This window comes from Calypte anna, chromosome 14 (assembly GCF_003957555.1).
Source record: "Calypte anna isolate BGI_N300 chromosome 14, bCalAnn1_v1.p, whole genome shotgun sequence".
Classification (NCBI taxonomy): Eukaryota; Metazoa; Chordata; class Aves; order Apodiformes; family Trochilidae; genus Calypte; species Calypte anna.
The window spans coordinates 7,303,780-7,321,010 of record NC_044260.1 but is presented as its reverse complement, the minus strand read 5'-3'; the positions used below and the strand labels follow the sequence as shown (position 1 = coordinate 7,321,010).

General features: G+C 39.4%; 2 protein-coding genes across 4 annotated transcripts; one reads left to right on the top strand and one right to left on the bottom strand.

The window, feature by feature from the left end:
• Positions 1-50: 50 nt before the first annotated feature.
• AIMP2 (aminoacyl tRNA synthetase complex interacting multifunctional protein 2) lies at positions 51-3,812 on the bottom strand. Of its 2 annotated transcripts, none has more exons than XM_030459732.1 (4): positions 3,615-3,812; positions 1,783-1,989; positions 1,051-1,282; positions 51-566 (listed from the first exon to the last, which is right to left on the bottom strand). In XM_030459732.1, the coding sequence occupies exons 1-4, from the start codon at positions 3,744-3,746 to the stop codon at positions 181-183; spliced, it is 957 nt and encodes a 318-aa protein (XP_030315592.1). In that variant the 5' UTR covers positions 3,747-3,812; the 3' UTR covers positions 51-180. The 2 variants fall into 2 exon arrangements, with proteins under 2 accessions (XP_030315592.1, XP_030315593.1); XM_030459733.1 differs by having other exon boundaries at positions 1,783-1,985; positions 3,615-3,698.
• A 111-nt stretch (positions 3,813-3,923) lies between these two features.
• Positions 3,924-16,024, top strand: PMS2 (PMS1 homolog 2, mismatch repair system component). 2 transcript variants are annotated; one of them, XM_030459730.1, is made up of 15 exons: positions 3,924-4,134; positions 4,525-4,664; positions 5,202-5,288; positions 6,364-6,466; positions 7,208-7,391; positions 7,820-7,987; positions 8,619-8,713; positions 9,494-9,593; positions 9,849-9,933; positions 10,417-10,569; positions 11,524-12,430; positions 13,262-13,429; positions 13,882-13,982; positions 14,908-15,077; positions 15,487-16,024. In XM_030459730.1, exons 1-15 carry the CDS (start codon positions 4,115-4,117, stop codon positions 15,628-15,630), a joined length of 2,625 nt encoding a protein of 874 aa, XP_030315590.1. In that variant the 5' UTR covers positions 3,924-4,114; the 3' UTR covers positions 15,631-16,024. The 2 variants fall into 2 exon arrangements, with proteins under 2 accessions (XP_030315590.1, XP_030315591.1); XM_030459731.1 differs by lacking the exon at positions 5,202-5,288.
• Positions 16,025-17,231: the final 1,207 nt, after the last annotated feature.

Below are 17,231 nucleotides of genomic sequence, written 5' to 3'. Positions count from 1 at the left end.
ACATACAAATCATGCATCAGTTTAAAAAAAAGGAAGGTGACACTCCAAAGGTAGCTGTAATGTTTTTATTAATTTCAGAATTCTGTCCAACTGTAGTACTTGAAGACACCTCAGAAAGGACTTAAACCACTACAGCAGGCATGAGGTGGAAGAAAATTACACATGATGAAGAGTAGAGGCTTACTTCAGTAGCTTCATTACTGAGCTGAAAGGTGCCAAGTTCTCACACGACCTCATCCATTTTTGCACATTGGCTGGGGCAGTGTTTGCACTGCCTGTCTGCTGTAGTGCAGACCATGCAACAATGTCTGCTACAGTGAGTTCATTTCCCACCAACCACGATGTCTTGCCCAGGGCTGCGTTCATAGAGCGCAGGACTGCTCCTTTTTCCTTACTGCTGCCTTCTCTTAGCTGGAAGATGGCTGTATCAACCCAGCTGTCAATCAGAGTTGAAGTAACTGCATTGTACTTCTGGCCAAACAGGGAGAAGAGAAATCGAGCAATGTTCCCCTCTCCTTCAATAGGGCACATTGTTTGAATGCTAAACTTCATCTGGGGTTTTGGAACTGAAATTAAGAAAAGACATTATGTAAATACCATAGGGTGGAAAAGTTAAACATAATTCTATGACATATTTTATTTGTGATGCCAGTAACACAGTTAATGACATTAACTTGATGAACAATTTCCAGTTTTCTTAGTCTAAGTACTTAGGCTAAGGTAGGAACCTGGGATAAAGAGATCATTTTTCACAAACTTCAGACCAGTCTCCCACCTAATTTCTGTTCTAGCTAACTTACTTGTAGAAACTGAAAAACACCTCTATTAAAAGCATCCTGTAAGTGTATTTTAATAGCAATATCCACAATCAAGAGTTTTCCTCCTCCATCATTGTTCAGATATAAAAAGAGGAGAAATGTTATCTGGAATTCATATCTATCATGTGTCAGCACGAAGACACCAAAGCATCTGTTGTCAAGGTTTTATAGCACAAATTTCATTTTCTCACCTATTCTAAAATACTGATCTACAAAGTAACTTCATTCTTACCATCCTTCCAGATAAGAGTAAAGCCCAACTGATATTCATGACGTGGTTGGTGCTTCATCTGCTCTCCAAAGCATTTCAAGAGGTTTTCTGGCACACTTTTGACTGATGAATGTGTGTGAACAGCTGACAGAATTTTATAGCGTTCACAAAGGAGACTGTGCAGTACCAGTAATGACAGTGGAGGTAAAGAAGGATTTGCATTGATTACAATATCTTTCAGGGCACCATAATCCTGAAAATAAAACATTCAGCAGATTAAGACATTCCAGGTCCAGCAGAGTTTTCATTTGACACCAAAATGTACATAGCCATTCATGTGTATATCTGAAATTCTAATGATGCTAAAGAAAAAGAATTCAAGTTTAGACATTCAGAACTTGTTCAAACATTTGAACATATTCCTTCCTCAATATACAATTCAAGCACATGAACGATGTAAATTCTAGGCCAACCTGAATCCAAAGTTAAAATTCCCAGTTGGTAACATACACGAAACCAATTGTCAAAATGTTAGTTAAGCATTCCAGCTTGGAATTATATCCAAATGGGAGTACATAGGACTTAGTATTTATAAGCATTTGTATCTACAGTCTGGATGCACAAAATGAAATGTTAGTTGTAGGTTATTTGTCAGGATATACAACTTGTACAATGAGTTCTGAGTGTCCTGTGTTTTAACCTGAACATCTAAGAACAAGGAAAGTAGCAATGTATATGCACAACTAAACTTACCTTTCCAAGCATTAAATCTAAATCTGCTCCATTTGGTGTCAAAGGAGAACATTCAACAGTTTGAATTATATTAGTTACATCAAAATCAGCATCTGGGGTTTGTATCATTTTTGAGAGACCATCGACAGCACTCTTCAGTTCATACAAACGTTTGAGAATCTCTTCCTGGCGGGATTCAAGTGCTTGAAGTGATGGGTCAACCTCTTCCTGGAGGAGAGAAAAAAACAAGTTCACAAATATTTGCTCAGCTCAGTGTCAAAATACTCCACAGTTTACTTGACAGTGACATTAAGCACGTTAAAATAACAAGAATGTCCTGAAACGTCATCTTATGTCTGTTGCTTGTCTCTTCTGCCTCTGTTGACTCAATAACCTGTCTCAATCTCTGAAATCTTCCAGTTTATTTTTATAAGCCAGTAGCTACAGCAAACTCTATAATGTAGATCACAACTACAGAAACTTAAAGTTGGCCATGAAGCACTGAATTAAAACTTGAAAAAACAAAGTAACCCTGTCAGGATTCTCTTCAGCCCAGAAAACAAACTGGTAAAGAGTTTGTGTTCAGGCTGCAAAACAAACATTTTGACAATTCAAGTAGTTAAAGAAAAAATCCCTGCACACTTGGATGGATGGTGTGTTATATGAAATCACTCTCCAGTCATTCATTGTCATAAATCATAACAATCATCAATTGTTGAGAAAAAAGGACCACAGGCTTTGCTACCTGTTAATTCATCTTTTTGCAATCTTACACTTCTCTTATTTTACAATGCTGCCTAGATGAGATAAGCCTATAAACTTAAAATAATTATAAAGAAAAATCTTTATGTAGATAATCAATTTCTAAGCATCCTGAATGAAAATTAATGAAAACCAACCTATCAACCGAAGCCTTCATAACAAGGAAGGCATCCAAGTGAAATCTTCATCCCTGCTTACACAATATTCTCAAAATCAAGACCCAGAAATACCTGTTACGTGACCATTACTTAGAAAATACAAACTCCATGAAAGAAAAACCACCCTTGGGAGAGACTGGCAGTTAATACTTTGCTGTTGCAACAGGAGAGCATCTTAGCATTCCTGTGAAATTCCACCTGAAGTCTCCTCAGCAGCCTGGGTGAGGGTACATCATGTACGTGCTGATGTGATGGCATCGAGCTAAAAATGACCACAAGCAGCCTGGAAGAACTCAAAGCATTCCTGACGCTGGGAAGAGACTGAAGTCGACTTGCTTAATGTAACACAGTATTTTGCATTTTTTCCTTACTTAAGAAAGAAGTAGCTGAGACTAGAGAGTGGGTAGCTGGCTAGTTCCTATCTCAGCAGCAGGAAAGAAAAGGCACCCGAGCCATGATGCAGCAGGGACACAGCTGCTGGGACACACCCGAGGGCTTGCAAGGCCTCAGCTCGGCTGAGTCCCCCAAATTTGGCCGTTTAAAAGTGGAAGCTGAGAAGCAGAGCCCAGAAAAGCCAAGCTGTGAATTACCGAAGGCTTTAAATATACGCGGAAATTCCTGAACAAGCTGAGCTTATTTAACCCTCGAAAGAGCCAGTGATAAGCGCGAGGAACCCGCGCCCCCACTGCGAGCTGAGGCGGCGGATGGAGCGGGCCCTTCCCCCGAGATCCCGGCGCCGGATTCCTCTCCAACCCCCCGAAAGCAGCCCCGTCCGGAGCAGACACGCATTCAGCGTAGCTGGAGGTCGCTCCCCCGGGCTCCCTCCCAGCGCGGCCCCGTGCCCACAACCGAGACCGCCGGGGCGGGCACTGCGAGCCGCGGCCTGAGCACGCCTTGCTCCAGCCGGCCCGCCCTGCGCTTCCTCCCTCTTACCTGCGGCGGCGGCGAGGCGGCGGGCGAGGGTCGGCGGTGGATGTTGGGCAGGCGGTACATGCAGGTGGGCAGCTGCTCCGCCAGCACCTCACCGCTGACCCTAGAGAAGGGCCGCACCTTGTACATGGGCATGGCGGCACCCGTCCGCCACACGCACCCGCTGCCGGACAGCCGGCGGGCCCGCCCACCCGCTGCTGCCATTGGGCCGGGCGGGAGAACAGCGCATAACTGACTCACCCTCCACCCAATGAGCGCTGGCGGCTGCCGCGCCGCCTCCTCCTCTGCTTTCCATTGGGCAGCGTCAGCCCCAGGTTTGCTACGCGAGCTCCGTAGGCCACGAGGCGCGGTCTCGTTCTCAGCTGGGCCGGGGGCTGCCGAACCTCTGCCGAGAGGGGCGGGCTCTGTGCTGCAGCGCCCAATGAGGGGACGGGGGCGGAGCCTGAGCCTGAGGGGATGCTGAGGGGAGCGAGGGGGGTCTCGTCTCGTCCCGCCGGGAGCTGATGGAGGTGGCTGAGCCCTGGTGAGCGCCTGCCCTACGCCGGGTCCTGCTCCAGCCCAGCCCTGCCTGCAGCGGTGGGGCTGCCCCTCGCTCGTACTCCCCTGCCCGTGTCGCCTCTCCTTGCGTGGTGCTGGAGGCCTCGCTCCCCCGCAGTGAGCAGTGCCCGGGCTCCTGGCGCGGTTGCGGCCTCCTGGGCCGCCGCTGGCTTCCCCATTCCCACCTTCCATCCCGACTTGCTCGGGGGGGCCTCTAGGGATTTTCGGACCCCCCGCCCTTGGCCTATCGGTGCTTTACTTCCCCCGCCTCACCCTCGGGTACCGCTTGTTCTCGCTGGAGAGGGGACCGAGCGAGCGCGGCACGGCGAGCCCTTCCCGCCTGCTTGACCCTACGGTGTTTTTCCCTCTCTTTAAGCCTGCAGCCTGCCAAAGCCATCAAACCCATCGACCGCAAGTCCATTCATCGGATCTGTTCGGGGCAGGTTGTGCTGAATCTTGGCACTGCCGTGAAAGAGTTGGTGGAAAACAGCCTGGATGCTGGAGCCACCAAAATCGGTAACCGACTTCTGAAGTACTTATATTTCCTCAGAGCAGAGTGCATATTAACAAATCTGTGCAGATACTTCATGTTTTGACCAGGAGTGTCTGAAGTGGTTTTACACCTCAGATAAACAGAGCATTTTGATTCCTCAGCTGGGCTCCTAGACGCATGTGAATTTGTATCACTTTTTGGTAGCTCTTTTTGCCACTAAATGAAGTATGTGGCCTATACAGCAGTGGTTAGGCTCTGCTAGCTGGTGGCCTCAAGCTAGCAGGGGCTTGTGGTGTAGTTTCCTCAGCTGCCAGGATGATAGCTCTTAAAACTGGGAAAATTTCTGCTTCAGGCAGAAATGCAATTAAGCTGAATTATTTGCAAGTATGGGAAGGTTTGGATTAGTTTGCCCTAACTGCTGAGACCTATGAGGACTTTTTTTGTCATTCAAACTTAACAGTGGAAACTATTAGTTGGTAAGGTTACTTATAGTACAAAATTAATCTGAATACTGTGTGTAAACATACAGAAGTGAGAGACTTTATAATTCAATTTTGTAGATATAAAACTTAAAGATCATGGAGTGGAACTGATAGAGGTTTCAGATAATGGCAGTGGAGTGGAAGAAGAAAACTTTGAAGGCTTGAGTAAGTTAAACCTTTTTCATAATTTGTATTTGGATACTTGAAAGCCTATTTTCAGTGAGAAAGCTACTTTTTGAAGTAAAATTCCTAAGTTTAATAATTTTGAACAGATACTTTCTTAGCTTTTACATAATGCATGCATGATCTGCAAAACTACAGTGGGCTCCTGTGGCTGCAGTGCTTGTAGCTTGGAAGTAGTCTTTGATTTGATTGCTTATTTAAGTGGAACAAAGAATAGAAATAATTACAGAATTACAGAAGGTCATATAAATGTTAATTTAGATGCTTTTATGTTGAGTCATCAGCCGTTGCTGAAAGAATCAAGCTTTATGAAAGTGACTGCTTTTGAGAGGTGAATTATAAACTTGGACATTTGCTATAAATGAACTGCCTGTCAGATTTGCCATTTGCTAGTTTTAAATTGCTCAAAACAGGAACAGAAAGAATACTGTATGATAAATGTGTCCCTGTGGTGGAAATACCCTGATTTCTTTTTTTCGTGTAATGACTGGGAATCTCTTTCACCATAAGTTATTACTGGGTAACTTTTTTGTACAGTTATGGGTATGGTACATCAGAAACTCTTAATCCTACTGTTCAGGACAGTGATTATTATGAGGTGCTGCTGCTAGCTCCATTTGTTACCTGGTGAATCGTGCTGCACTGATTGTGTAGATCGAGTGCCCCTCAGATAAGAGCCTTGTGCCTGTCCCCCGTGTACCCATGTGCAGGGTGGCACTGCAGTTGTTTCCCTGCAGGGCAAGATCTGTGGCAGGTACATCAGTAGCAGTACTGAGTACTGCTCTGAGGCATCTTGCAATGCATATGCCAGTAATGCTGTATGAATTTTGGGTGTTAGTATGGAGCAACAGGTGTATCTGAGGATTTTAAAAGAGATCTTGTGTATGGGAAAAGAGGAAAGAAATTATTAAATATTTCATGATTTTGTTTCTAATAATTATGTAAAATACAATGCATAATAGAAAAGTTTTTTGCTTTTTGATATGCATGCAAAACTTACTTGAATAGACTCGTGTCATTTTGAAGTGAAATATATATCTGAAATATGTTTTTCCAGCTCTGAAACATTATACATCAAAGATACAAGATTTTTCTGATCTGGTACATGTTGAAACATTTGGTTTTCGAGGTGAAGCTCTGAGTTCACTGTGTGCATTAAGGTATTAGTATTAAACTTATTTTCAATAGAAAGTTACTGTATACACAAAAATAACTGAAGCCATCCTCAGAGTTTACCATTATTGATAAAATGAGGCTTTGGAAACTTCCAGTTCCTTAATGTTAGGTTAATTTTGAGAATAAGTTGCATGACATCCCGAGTCCTTTCCAATCAAAACTATGATCCTAAGCATCATAAATAATTCTATGATTCTGAGCATTTGATTGGTTCTTTTATGCACACACTCACTTTAGCATTACTTAAGTATCCAAAACATTGCAGAATAGAGCTGTGTACTTACCCAAGTGTTTGACCCTCTGATGTAAAGCACTAGATGTCTTAAGTGCTGAGTTTGCTAGGCTGTAACTCATTAAAACTGTTTTTAAACTCCTTCCAAACAAACTCTACATTTAAAGTAGCACAGCTTTTGTAAACGATCGTGTGCATGAAGAATATTCTGCTGTAGTGGATTAGTGTGAGGACTGCAGTGTTCAGCAAAACTAGACTTTAAGGTTGCATTTTAAGGAGAAAAATGAAAGGGATACAAATAAAAATGTTTGTGTTGTAGCTAGGAAAATGCTACAGTACCCCTGAGATACGTTTTTAGAAGTTTGTGCTGAAGAGTTAGTTTTAATTAAGTGAATAGTATTGATGTAGCTTCTCTGCATGATTAGGTCATGAAGAAGGGAAAAGAAAGTACAGTGCTCAGCAAGTAATTCTGTTGCCTCTTTTTCTCCATTAGTGACGTCACCATTTTTACCTGTCATAAATCTGCAAAGGTTGGGACTCGTTTGGTATTCGATCACAATGGTAAAATTATTCAGAAAACTCCCTTCCCACGACAACAAGGAACAACTGTCAGCATACAGCAGTTATTTTATACTTTGCCCGTGCGGCATAAGGAATTTCAGAGGAACATTAAAAAGGTAGGTGAGATCAGATGTTGTTAATTCAAAAGAGCATCATGCAGCTTGTAGCATACGTTGATTATGTCAGATTGTTTCATGCCTGTCTTATGTCTTCATCAAATACAGAAACTTTATGCTTTTCTGTTTTTACAGTTTTCTGGTTTTGGTTTTAAAAGTACATTCTCGGGTTTTCAGATTTTAGGAAGGATGAATATCACAATCATTTTTTGTGTATTTTGAACTACTATGTTACAACTAAATATGAATCTTGTAAACATGCTGTTTGTTTTGAAATAAACTTTTTTTTTCATATATATTTAATTTAATTTGTAAAAATTGAGAAAAATATTAACCTCCCTGCTTCTTTGCAAATATTTAATGTCTTGCTTATATATTTTGGGTTTTACATATTTTATATAAGTGTGAAATTTCTTTTCCCTTAATAGGAATATGCAAAAATGGTCCAGGTCTTGCAGGCATACTGTGTTGTTTCAAAAGGAGTGCGAATTAACTGCACCAATCAGGTTGGTCAAGGGAGAAAAAGCTGTGTGGTATCAACTACTGGAACTCCTAGTTTAAAGGAAAATATTGGAGCAGTATTTGGGCAAAAACAGGTATCACTTTTATTACTTAAAAGAGAGGTAATATAGCTGTACATAAATATTTTTAATGTCTAATAAATAGAGTAAATGTAGGAAACCTTTAAAACCCCTGAGATGGAACGTGTGTTGACCCTACAGGTTGAAAAAGGAGAAATGGGAGCCACCAGGGATTCCCTTGAAGTTTCCAAATCTGTTTATAGAGATGTTTTTATGGAAGAGAAATTGCTTAGGAGATAGGGTTACCACTTAATAGTTGTCTGAATCCAGTTGAACTTGTTGTGCCAGTATGCCTCTGAAGGTTGGAATAAACTTGATAAGATCATATGTATGTAGCTGGAGAGTCCAAACTGAGTCAATCAGATTGTTCTGTCTATGTAGATTTTAAAGTAAGGTTCTGTGAAATAATTAAGGCAAAAGTAGTGATATCAGAAGATGAGAAGAGCCATTTGTTAAGGCATTGCTTCTGTTTCTCAGTAAGCATCTTCTAGTAGGTCGCGGTATTTTCAGTATTTGACTTGGTGAGACAACTTGGAAAAAAGGCACTATTGTATTCAAATAGATTTTAAAGCTAATACAGAAAAATAGAAGAAAAGAAAAACCTATATATATATTTAATTTTTTGTCTTTTTCTTTTTTTTTTTAGTTGCAGAGCCTTATTCCTTTTGTTCAGCTACCTCCTAGTGAAGCTGTTTGTGAAGAATATGGACTTAATACTGATATGCCACAAAATCTTTATAGGTAATTGGAAAAATACAAACCACTGTTGCCAGTCTTGTTTTACCATAGCCCACAATTAAAAAAGAAAACAAAACAGAAATACAGCAAACCAACCAACAAAAAAACCCAGTGTAGTAGTTGATAGTATTAAAAGTAACTAGGAACAGCATAGTAGATACTAGTATATGGTTTGGGAAACCCAATCTCAGGACTAAGATGTGGCTAATCAGATGAGTAGGAAGAGCAAAATTACTGCTACTTGAGTCCTATTTAGCTTTATGTTACTGTAATTGTCTGATCAATCTCACTTTTGTTAGTGCTCTGAGTAATTGGATGGATGAATTGTATCCATTGTTTGTACCTGCATTTCTTATAAACATTACTGAGAAATTATATGAGATGAATGTGATTCAGTTTGTGTAAATGAATTCCCCTTTACTTTCTTAAAGTGCACTTTTTAATCTCACTGTACACAAGACTGGTCAGATATAGTGCATCTGTTTGTCAACAACAGTTCACAATTGACCTGCTTTCAGAGCAGAAAAATTAAAAATATAATTTCCTTTGGAATCAGAGGAAGCTACTTGTTTAATTGTCTGATGCCTTTATGGAACTGAACAGCCACCTTTTGTAAAGTGAGAAGCTGGGAGAAGAAATGCATATACATATTTATTGATGCTGTGTCATAGTGTTTCTTTTATCCCTGTATGAAACACTCTCCTATTGAATATGCTCAGAGTCAGAAAAATTCTTTTGGTTTGCTCCTCTATTTAACCTTGCTGTTACATTATCATTAAACAGTATTACAGGCTTCATTTCTCGTTGTGATCATGGTGTTGGAAGGAGTACAGCAGACAGACAGTTTTTCTTTATCAACCAACGTCCGTGTGATCCAGCAAAGGTGATGGTTTTATTTTCCTAACTTCACCAGTGATAACTTCTTTGGTATTCTGGGTTAGTAGCTGATGTATATATTTGTGGCTTAGTACTACAAGTTTCTGTGACTCGAGTGTCTGTCTTTTTTGTGCCTTTGTGCATTCAGTCATGCTAGAAATTATTTAGTACATTTGTTGCTTTGAAGGGTGTTAAGTAACATGTTGGTAGGAAACAGAAGGTAATAATATTAGCACTCATAGTTTTTTCACTTTCTCTACAGGTTGTCAAGCTTGTGAATGAAGTTTATCACTTATACAATAAACACCAGTATCCATTTGTTGTCCTTAACATTTGTGTAGATTCTGGTATGTTATGAGTAATTTTCAGTAACTTCTGTAAAGGCTGTAAGCTTTGAATAAATTGCACTTATTTAGAGAATGTTGTAAATTATATGTATATTTTCCCTGCACTGTGGCAATTTTTTGATTTACAGTTACTGATGGAGATAAGGGGTCTAGCTGTGGTTTCACCTTTTTTCCTTCCACTTTCTCATTACTCAAAAGCAACTTACCCCAAGTAATGAGAAAAAGACAATTTTGTGGTTAGCTTAAATACAAGAAAACTTGTCATGTTACTGGACAGAATTAGCTTCTGTTTCATTTGCTGGAATAGTTGAGAATGTTAAAAGTTTAGTTTGCAGACAAACTGTGAATGTTAACTGTGTATTTGGTTACAATCCTGTGAAATAGAAATGGAGGGTTAAAGAGCAGCAAGTTTTGACCCAAGGGTGGATGTTTTAAAGTTTGTTTTTCATTTACAGTGCTGTTGTTTTTTCTTTTTTTCTTTAGAGTGTGTTGACATCAATGTAACTCCAGACAAAAGACAAATTCTGCTTCAGGAAGAAAAGCTTTTGTTAGCAATTCTAAAAACTTCTCTGGTGGAGATGTTTGGAAGTGATGTTAACAAACTGAATGTCAGTCAGAAACTTCTGGACATTACAGGTAAGACACAAACTATGAAAGTTATGTGTATGGAGAATTGAAAATGTCTTTTTAAGTACCTCAAGAAGAAATGAAAAAAATGTCTGGTATGTTTCAGAGCAGATTTTTCACATATGAATTACATTAGAAGATTTTTATTGGCATCAAATAATAGAGGAGGGTCCTAAGTTATTAAGTGATTTACAATCAACTTGGGGAAAAAAATAACGTGAAATAAACTAATAATGCTTGAGAAAGATGTCTCCCAAGATACTGGAAGAGATCTGTGTTTCTTTTATTTAAATGTCCTTGAGAAAGCATGAATTTGATTACAAGTTCATTGGTTTTTGAACTTTCTTTTCTAACTACAGAAATTGTTGATTCTCTAATAACCTTTCAAAATTGTTTTTCTGTGCTAACACTCCCTCTACCCCTCAGCTGTTTCAGAAGAACATCTAATTTTCTTTTTTACCTATAGAATGTTGTAGCCAGCTTCCTGCTGTTAAATTAATTCTTAGTAAAATACATGTTGAACTGACAATCTGTGAGGCTGAAGTCATCTATCTACAAATCATGTCTAGTTGAAGTATCTATTGCACCAGCCCCCTAACAACTTGCTAGCTGACTTTTACAGTGATCATTAAAGTGTAAGAGCAATTCACTTCTCATTGTCACTCAGTCATTAAAGTTTTGATAATATAAATAATTGTAATGTTTGCACTGATGGCTGTCCTGGTTTCAAAAGAGATTAAAAATTCATTCACTAAAATACCATTAAGTCTCTTAAAGATGTAGCTGCTTTTCTGTTACATACATTTCAGTCCCATACTTTGTCAGTGCCTGAAGCTTAGGGGCTGCTTTGACAAATTTGCTGCTTTCCTACCTCTTTTCACTCCCTTAACTAAAAGACATAATTTAATTCATGTTTTCAGCTAACTTTGAATCTTGAAATATTCTTTATTCTGTTTTTACTAGGCAACTTGAGGAAGACATCTCCTGAAGGGACAGAAAAGTCTCAGGTAGAAGTGCTGTCTGACTCTGAGACTGAAAATCCAAGTGATGAAGGAAAAAGAATGACTCTTGCCAGATTAAGGGAGTCATTCTCTCTCCATCAAACAACAGAGAGTAAATTTCAAAGCCCTAAAAAGGTAAAACAGCAGCACAGCTCTTCTAGACAAACATCACTTGATACTACTTTGAGTTTTGTAAAAACTCCCAAGGCAATCTTGAGTAAGAAGCCTGAGAGCTGTCATAAGATGGACTCAGAGATCTCAGTTCCAAGCAGATACTTAAGAAAATTCAAAGATAATGCAGATTCTGGATTCTGTAGCACTTCTGAATCAGATGGTGGATGTAGTACATCAGAAGCTGGAAGCTGCATCAATAGTGAAAGTGTAATTAATCCTACTGAAGAAGAATTCTGTGCCTCAGAAGAACAAGAAAAGGAATGTCTTAAAAGTGTTGGTTGTAGTGAGAAATCATTGGAACATCCTGTTCAGGTTTTGGGCAGTGAATACAAGTCAAATCAAGTGCATGACTGGACTAAGCAAAATAAGTTACCTCAAGAAGCCAAAAGCTCTTCCCCAAGAGCAAAAAGTTTTAAAAGCAGAAGCTTTAAAAGTGAAGCAGGTGACTTCAAGGCAGATAAATGTCCTGAAGCCAAGAATGGCAATAACTCTATAGCAAGTGCTGATATACTTGTGGAAGTTAAAAAGAAAACTCTGCCACTGGAATTTTCCATGAAAGTTTTAGCAGAAAAGGTAAAAAAGGTAATACAGCAAAAACAGAAGAGTGCAGAAAGACAAAGTTACAGAAGATTTAAAGCAAAAATTAGTCCTGGAGAAAATAAAGTAGCAGAAGATGAATTAAGAAAAGAAATCAGGTATTTTCACTTTCTTAAAATGTTGTATTCCTCATTTAATAAAAATGGTAAAAAAACCCCAAAACTAAGACTTCTCTTGGGGGGTGTGAGCCAGAGGCTTACATCTACCTATTAGTTTTGAATTTATCTTTTATTTATTTCATTAAAATGTCCATTTGGCAAGTTATTTATCTTACAGAGCAGCTTTTTGAACTAAGCACAAATGGAATGTGGAAAAAAAGACACTAAAAAGGTGGTTCCAAACACCATAGATCTGGCTTTGTTTAGACTTGTAATTTGCAGTGTAGTCTGAGAAACACCAGGTTTTATGACACAAAAACATTCTGCAAAAGTCCTTTTCATCCCTACATGAATTTGAAATTTGGCAGCGATTGGCTGTGAAAGTAACATTCCAGTGGTCACTGGGCAGTAAGAGTGTATGACTTGTTAAATTTGGATTAATAAAAAAATAAATTAGGAAAGGCTTCTAATTGTGAAAAGAAGAAGAATGGCAGCTGCCTTACTTCAGAATTGTGATGCTGGCTTCAGTGATATTCATTTCAACTATTACCATTTCTAGTTTTATTATTACCAGTGGCTGTATTTAAAATGGGAGAATCCTGAACAAGTCCTGTTTTCATGATGGATTGTGTTCTGCCACAAATGGCCTCATGGCAAATTCCAGGTAACTGTACTTTTCCACATTCATATCGTGCTTAAGTGAGGTGTTTTTTTTTTAAATAGATGTATAGAGTGTTCTGCAGGGGAGGAAAATATGTTTTTAAGTTTTAAAGTCTAACATGGTAACTGGTGAAGTATAACCTATAATCTGTTTTTATTTTCTATACACAGTAAAGAAATGTTTGCAAAAATGGAAATCATTGGCCAGTTCAATTTAGGATTTATAATAACAAAGTTAAATTCTGATCTTTTCATAATTGACCAACATGCTACTGATGAGAAATACAACTTTGAGATGTTACAACAACACACAGTTCTTCAAGGTCAGAAGCTGATAGTGTAAGTATTTTCTTTGTTTTAACAGTAATAACTTTAATGCTTATTTCCATGTTTTGGAAGGATATCTATGATTATGTAGCATTCCACACATTCAAAGCTCTTAAGAAGAAAGCTGGGTTTTTTTATTTTGCTTTTCAAAGAGTTAGTCTCATCATGAAAAAGAAATTGTTCAGATACATTTGTAGCTATGCAACAAGTCAGTGATCAGATATCACAGTGGGCCGATATGGCAACCCACAGCTGGGTAAGCTTGGTGAGACAGGATAGTGGAGACTGCTGCTGCAACAGAGTGCTGCTGAGTAATATTTAGAAGCAAACTGTTCAGTAGTGAGGGTTTTGTTTACCTTAGTGAAACGTTTCTTTTAACAGCTCTGTATTAGTATCTCTAGGTTGCTTCTGAAATCAGTCTGGTCTATTGTATACCTAAGCAATTCCATATTTTTCTCTTTCAGGCCTCAAAATCTCAATTTAACTGCTATAAATGAAACTGTATTGATTGAAAACCTGGAAATATTCAGAAAAAATGGGTTTGACTTTGTCATAAATGAAAATGGTGAGTTTGGGACAGAATTGCTGGAAGTAAAAAATGTCAAGAGTTTCATCTGATTTATTATGTAAAAATTCCTTTTCCTGATGATCAGAAATTTTGCAATAATGTGCATTGTAGTATAGTTTGTTATTTTAAGACTTAAGGTTTTGTGGTGTCTGCACTATTTAACAGAACATTGTAGAGTGTTTATCTCACTAGCTTTTCACAGGAGTTTTAATCTAAAGAGTCCTTGGATTCACTGACTACATGACTGGATATGTTACATTAAAATTCTTTTGTATTATTAACACTATTTGCTGTTCCCAGAGGGGTGACATGCAGGCAAACGATAACTTTAGAAACCATTGCTAAATAATGTCTTTGGTATTCCTTGTGGCTTTAGCACTGACTTACCATGTACTTCTGAGCAAGTTGCTAAACCTGCAAGCTCTTTCTTTCCTCTATACAGCCAAGACTATGGAGGTGTTGTGTGTCACCACCTCAGTATTCAGGAAGTCACTACAGATTTTTTTTCCATATTCTTCATTCCAGAATCTCCAATTTTTGTCTAAAATGCTTTACATTATCAATCTCTTACCAACAAAAATCCTTAATTGGCATTTGGAATAATGTAACCTCAAAATAGCTTCATTAAGCACATTTGTTCTTTGAAATTGAAGGGTTTGTCAGAAATTAGAGCTGTCTGCCTTAAAGTTTAGAAGCAATTTTTTAGTTAATGTCAAAAGGGTATCTGCTGTCGTTACCACTTCAGTAAGTGACATCCATCAAGAGACTAAATTTAAACTTTGCATACATGCAGGTCACATCATACTAATGTTTCAGAGTAGTTTCTCAATTTCTCTGTCAAAAAGAGGAAATTAATTTCCTGTCATGCTCTGTTTTGGTTTAATTTTTGTTTTGTTTTGTTTAATTATTGCAACTCTTTCAGCTCCTGTAACGCAAAGAGTTAAATTAATATCTCTGCCAACAAGCAAATGCTGGACTTTTGGTCCACAAGACATAGATGAACTGATCTTCATGTTAAGTGACTGCCCTGGAGTCATGTGTAGGCCCTCCAGGGTCAGACAAATGTTTGCTTCTCGAGCTTGCAGAAAGTCTGTAAGTACTTGATGCTTGTTTTCAAATAATTTTTCTCTGTTGTATTATAGGTAGCTGTATATATATATAAATGTATATGTGTGTGTATATATATATATATATATATGGCAGAGGAAGTTTACTACTGAGTGTCAGCAGTTAATAGCCTTCATTTTGTTCCTTATGTTTTTGTCTAGTGTAAGTTGGGAAAAATTTCTGATATTTATAAGTGCACTAGTTTGAAACAAATAAAAACAACCTTAGCTGTATTTTCTTCTGTTCACCTTGCAGGTCATTCTGCTTAAAATGCCTTCACAGTGTTTGTTTACTGAATAATAATGAACTAATAGCTAAAGTACTGCTCTTATCTATGCCAGTTGTCACTGGAAGAAAATAACTGGCTTTTTTTTTTTTTTTTCTTTACTTGCAGGTGATGATTGGAACTGCATTGAATGTGCAGGAAATGAGAAAACTGATCACCCATATGGGTGAGATTGAGCATCCCTGGAACTGTCCCCATGGAAGACCTACTATGAGACACATAGTCAGCTTAGACATGATTTCATCAGAATAAGTTAGTTTCTGCTTATCAACTTCTTAGATTTTAATTCGTGGCAACATTTTGAACTTTTATCGCGACACTCTGATTTTCAGTAGAAGAATTTTAGCCTGGCTTCAGATCTGAAGACCATAACACTTAAAGGCCTTCAGCAGGGTTTCATCGTTATTTTTATCACCTCATCAGTAGTGATATATTGGAATTCATGTGTAAATACCATTTCTTTTATTGCTATTTACTGTATTACTTAATTTTTGCAATGAAGACTTAAAAAAAAAATCTAAATGTTGATATATAAACATCAAGAGTAGGTGAACCACATTTATGGCAAATTCACTGATTCATAAAGTTAAGTGGAATGTTAAGTGTCTGGTAATGCCAGGAAATAAACACTAACTTTCCATGTTTATACATCTTGTATTTGATAATTTTAAAGAAAATGTAAATTATATACAAGTGAGAATATTTTTTCCTAAATATTAAAGTCGGGTTTCATTAGATAATTACTTCAAGCATAAATACTGCACTTAGAGATTCACTTACTGGCATCTGTGTTTAATGCTTGAGCAGAGTAATTCATCTGGCATATTTACTTTTAATTAGCGTTGTTTCCATCCATATTCCAAGCGTTTTTTTTTTTCTTTGTTTTTTTTTCTCTCAAGAACAGGGATTCGTTTTCTGAGATTAAATGGAAAAAAGCTCTCACCAGCACTGCCCATGCGGGCAGTCACTGTCTGTAGAATCAAATCGTCTATTTGAATCACAAATCCGTTTAAACAAGTAGCTAAACTCTTCCACTTCTGTAGGAGCAAGGTTTGACCTAAAATCTTTGTGTTTACTGATGCCTTTTCCTTTGCACCTCTCTTTACTGCTGCTGCTGCTGTGGCGCAGAGCCGCGCTCTTGAGCAGCGGGGCTGAGGCAGAGGCAGAACGTTCACTGCCGGGTGCGGGGATTCGACTGCTCCGGGAATTCATTGTGTTCTGTGGGGAACACGTGCAACGTGCTCGCCGGTGTTTCCAACACACGATTATTATTCTGCATTAAAATGAATTCGGACGAGGCGGTTTCCCGCAGCTTCGGCGTAATGCGGGATTATTTCCCTGATTTAACGGCAACCACGCAACGGCAGAACGGCTCAAGGCCTCGTCTCCGCTGCTGGGGTTTGCCCCCCGTGAGGCTGTGGTTCGCCCGCCCGCAGGCCGGACCCTGCCTGGGGCGGGTCGGTGCTGTGGGCGGGTCCGTGTGGGGCGGGTCGGTGCTGCCGGCCGTTGGTGTGGTGACGGCAGCCATAGGCGCAGTGCGGTGGTGGTGCGGGCGTTGTGAGGCGGCGGTGGGGGCTGCGGGGCCCGGTGACCCATCCCTACGGGCGAGAAGGGCTTCCAGCTACGAACTGACCGTACCAGCCCTCGGGTCCGTCACGCAGTCGATGCGGTGCTGTAATTGCCCGAGTGGAACGAGGCGCTGAATGGAGGCGGTGAGAACATGGCGGTGTCTGGAGGCTGCTCCAGTCAGCCCCCACTGCAGCCCCCGCCTTTGATTCTTGCGGTGTGTGTGACAAAGCAGTGGTGGTGAAAGGAGTGGGAATTGTGATTACAGCTGTCCGAGCAGTTCTGTA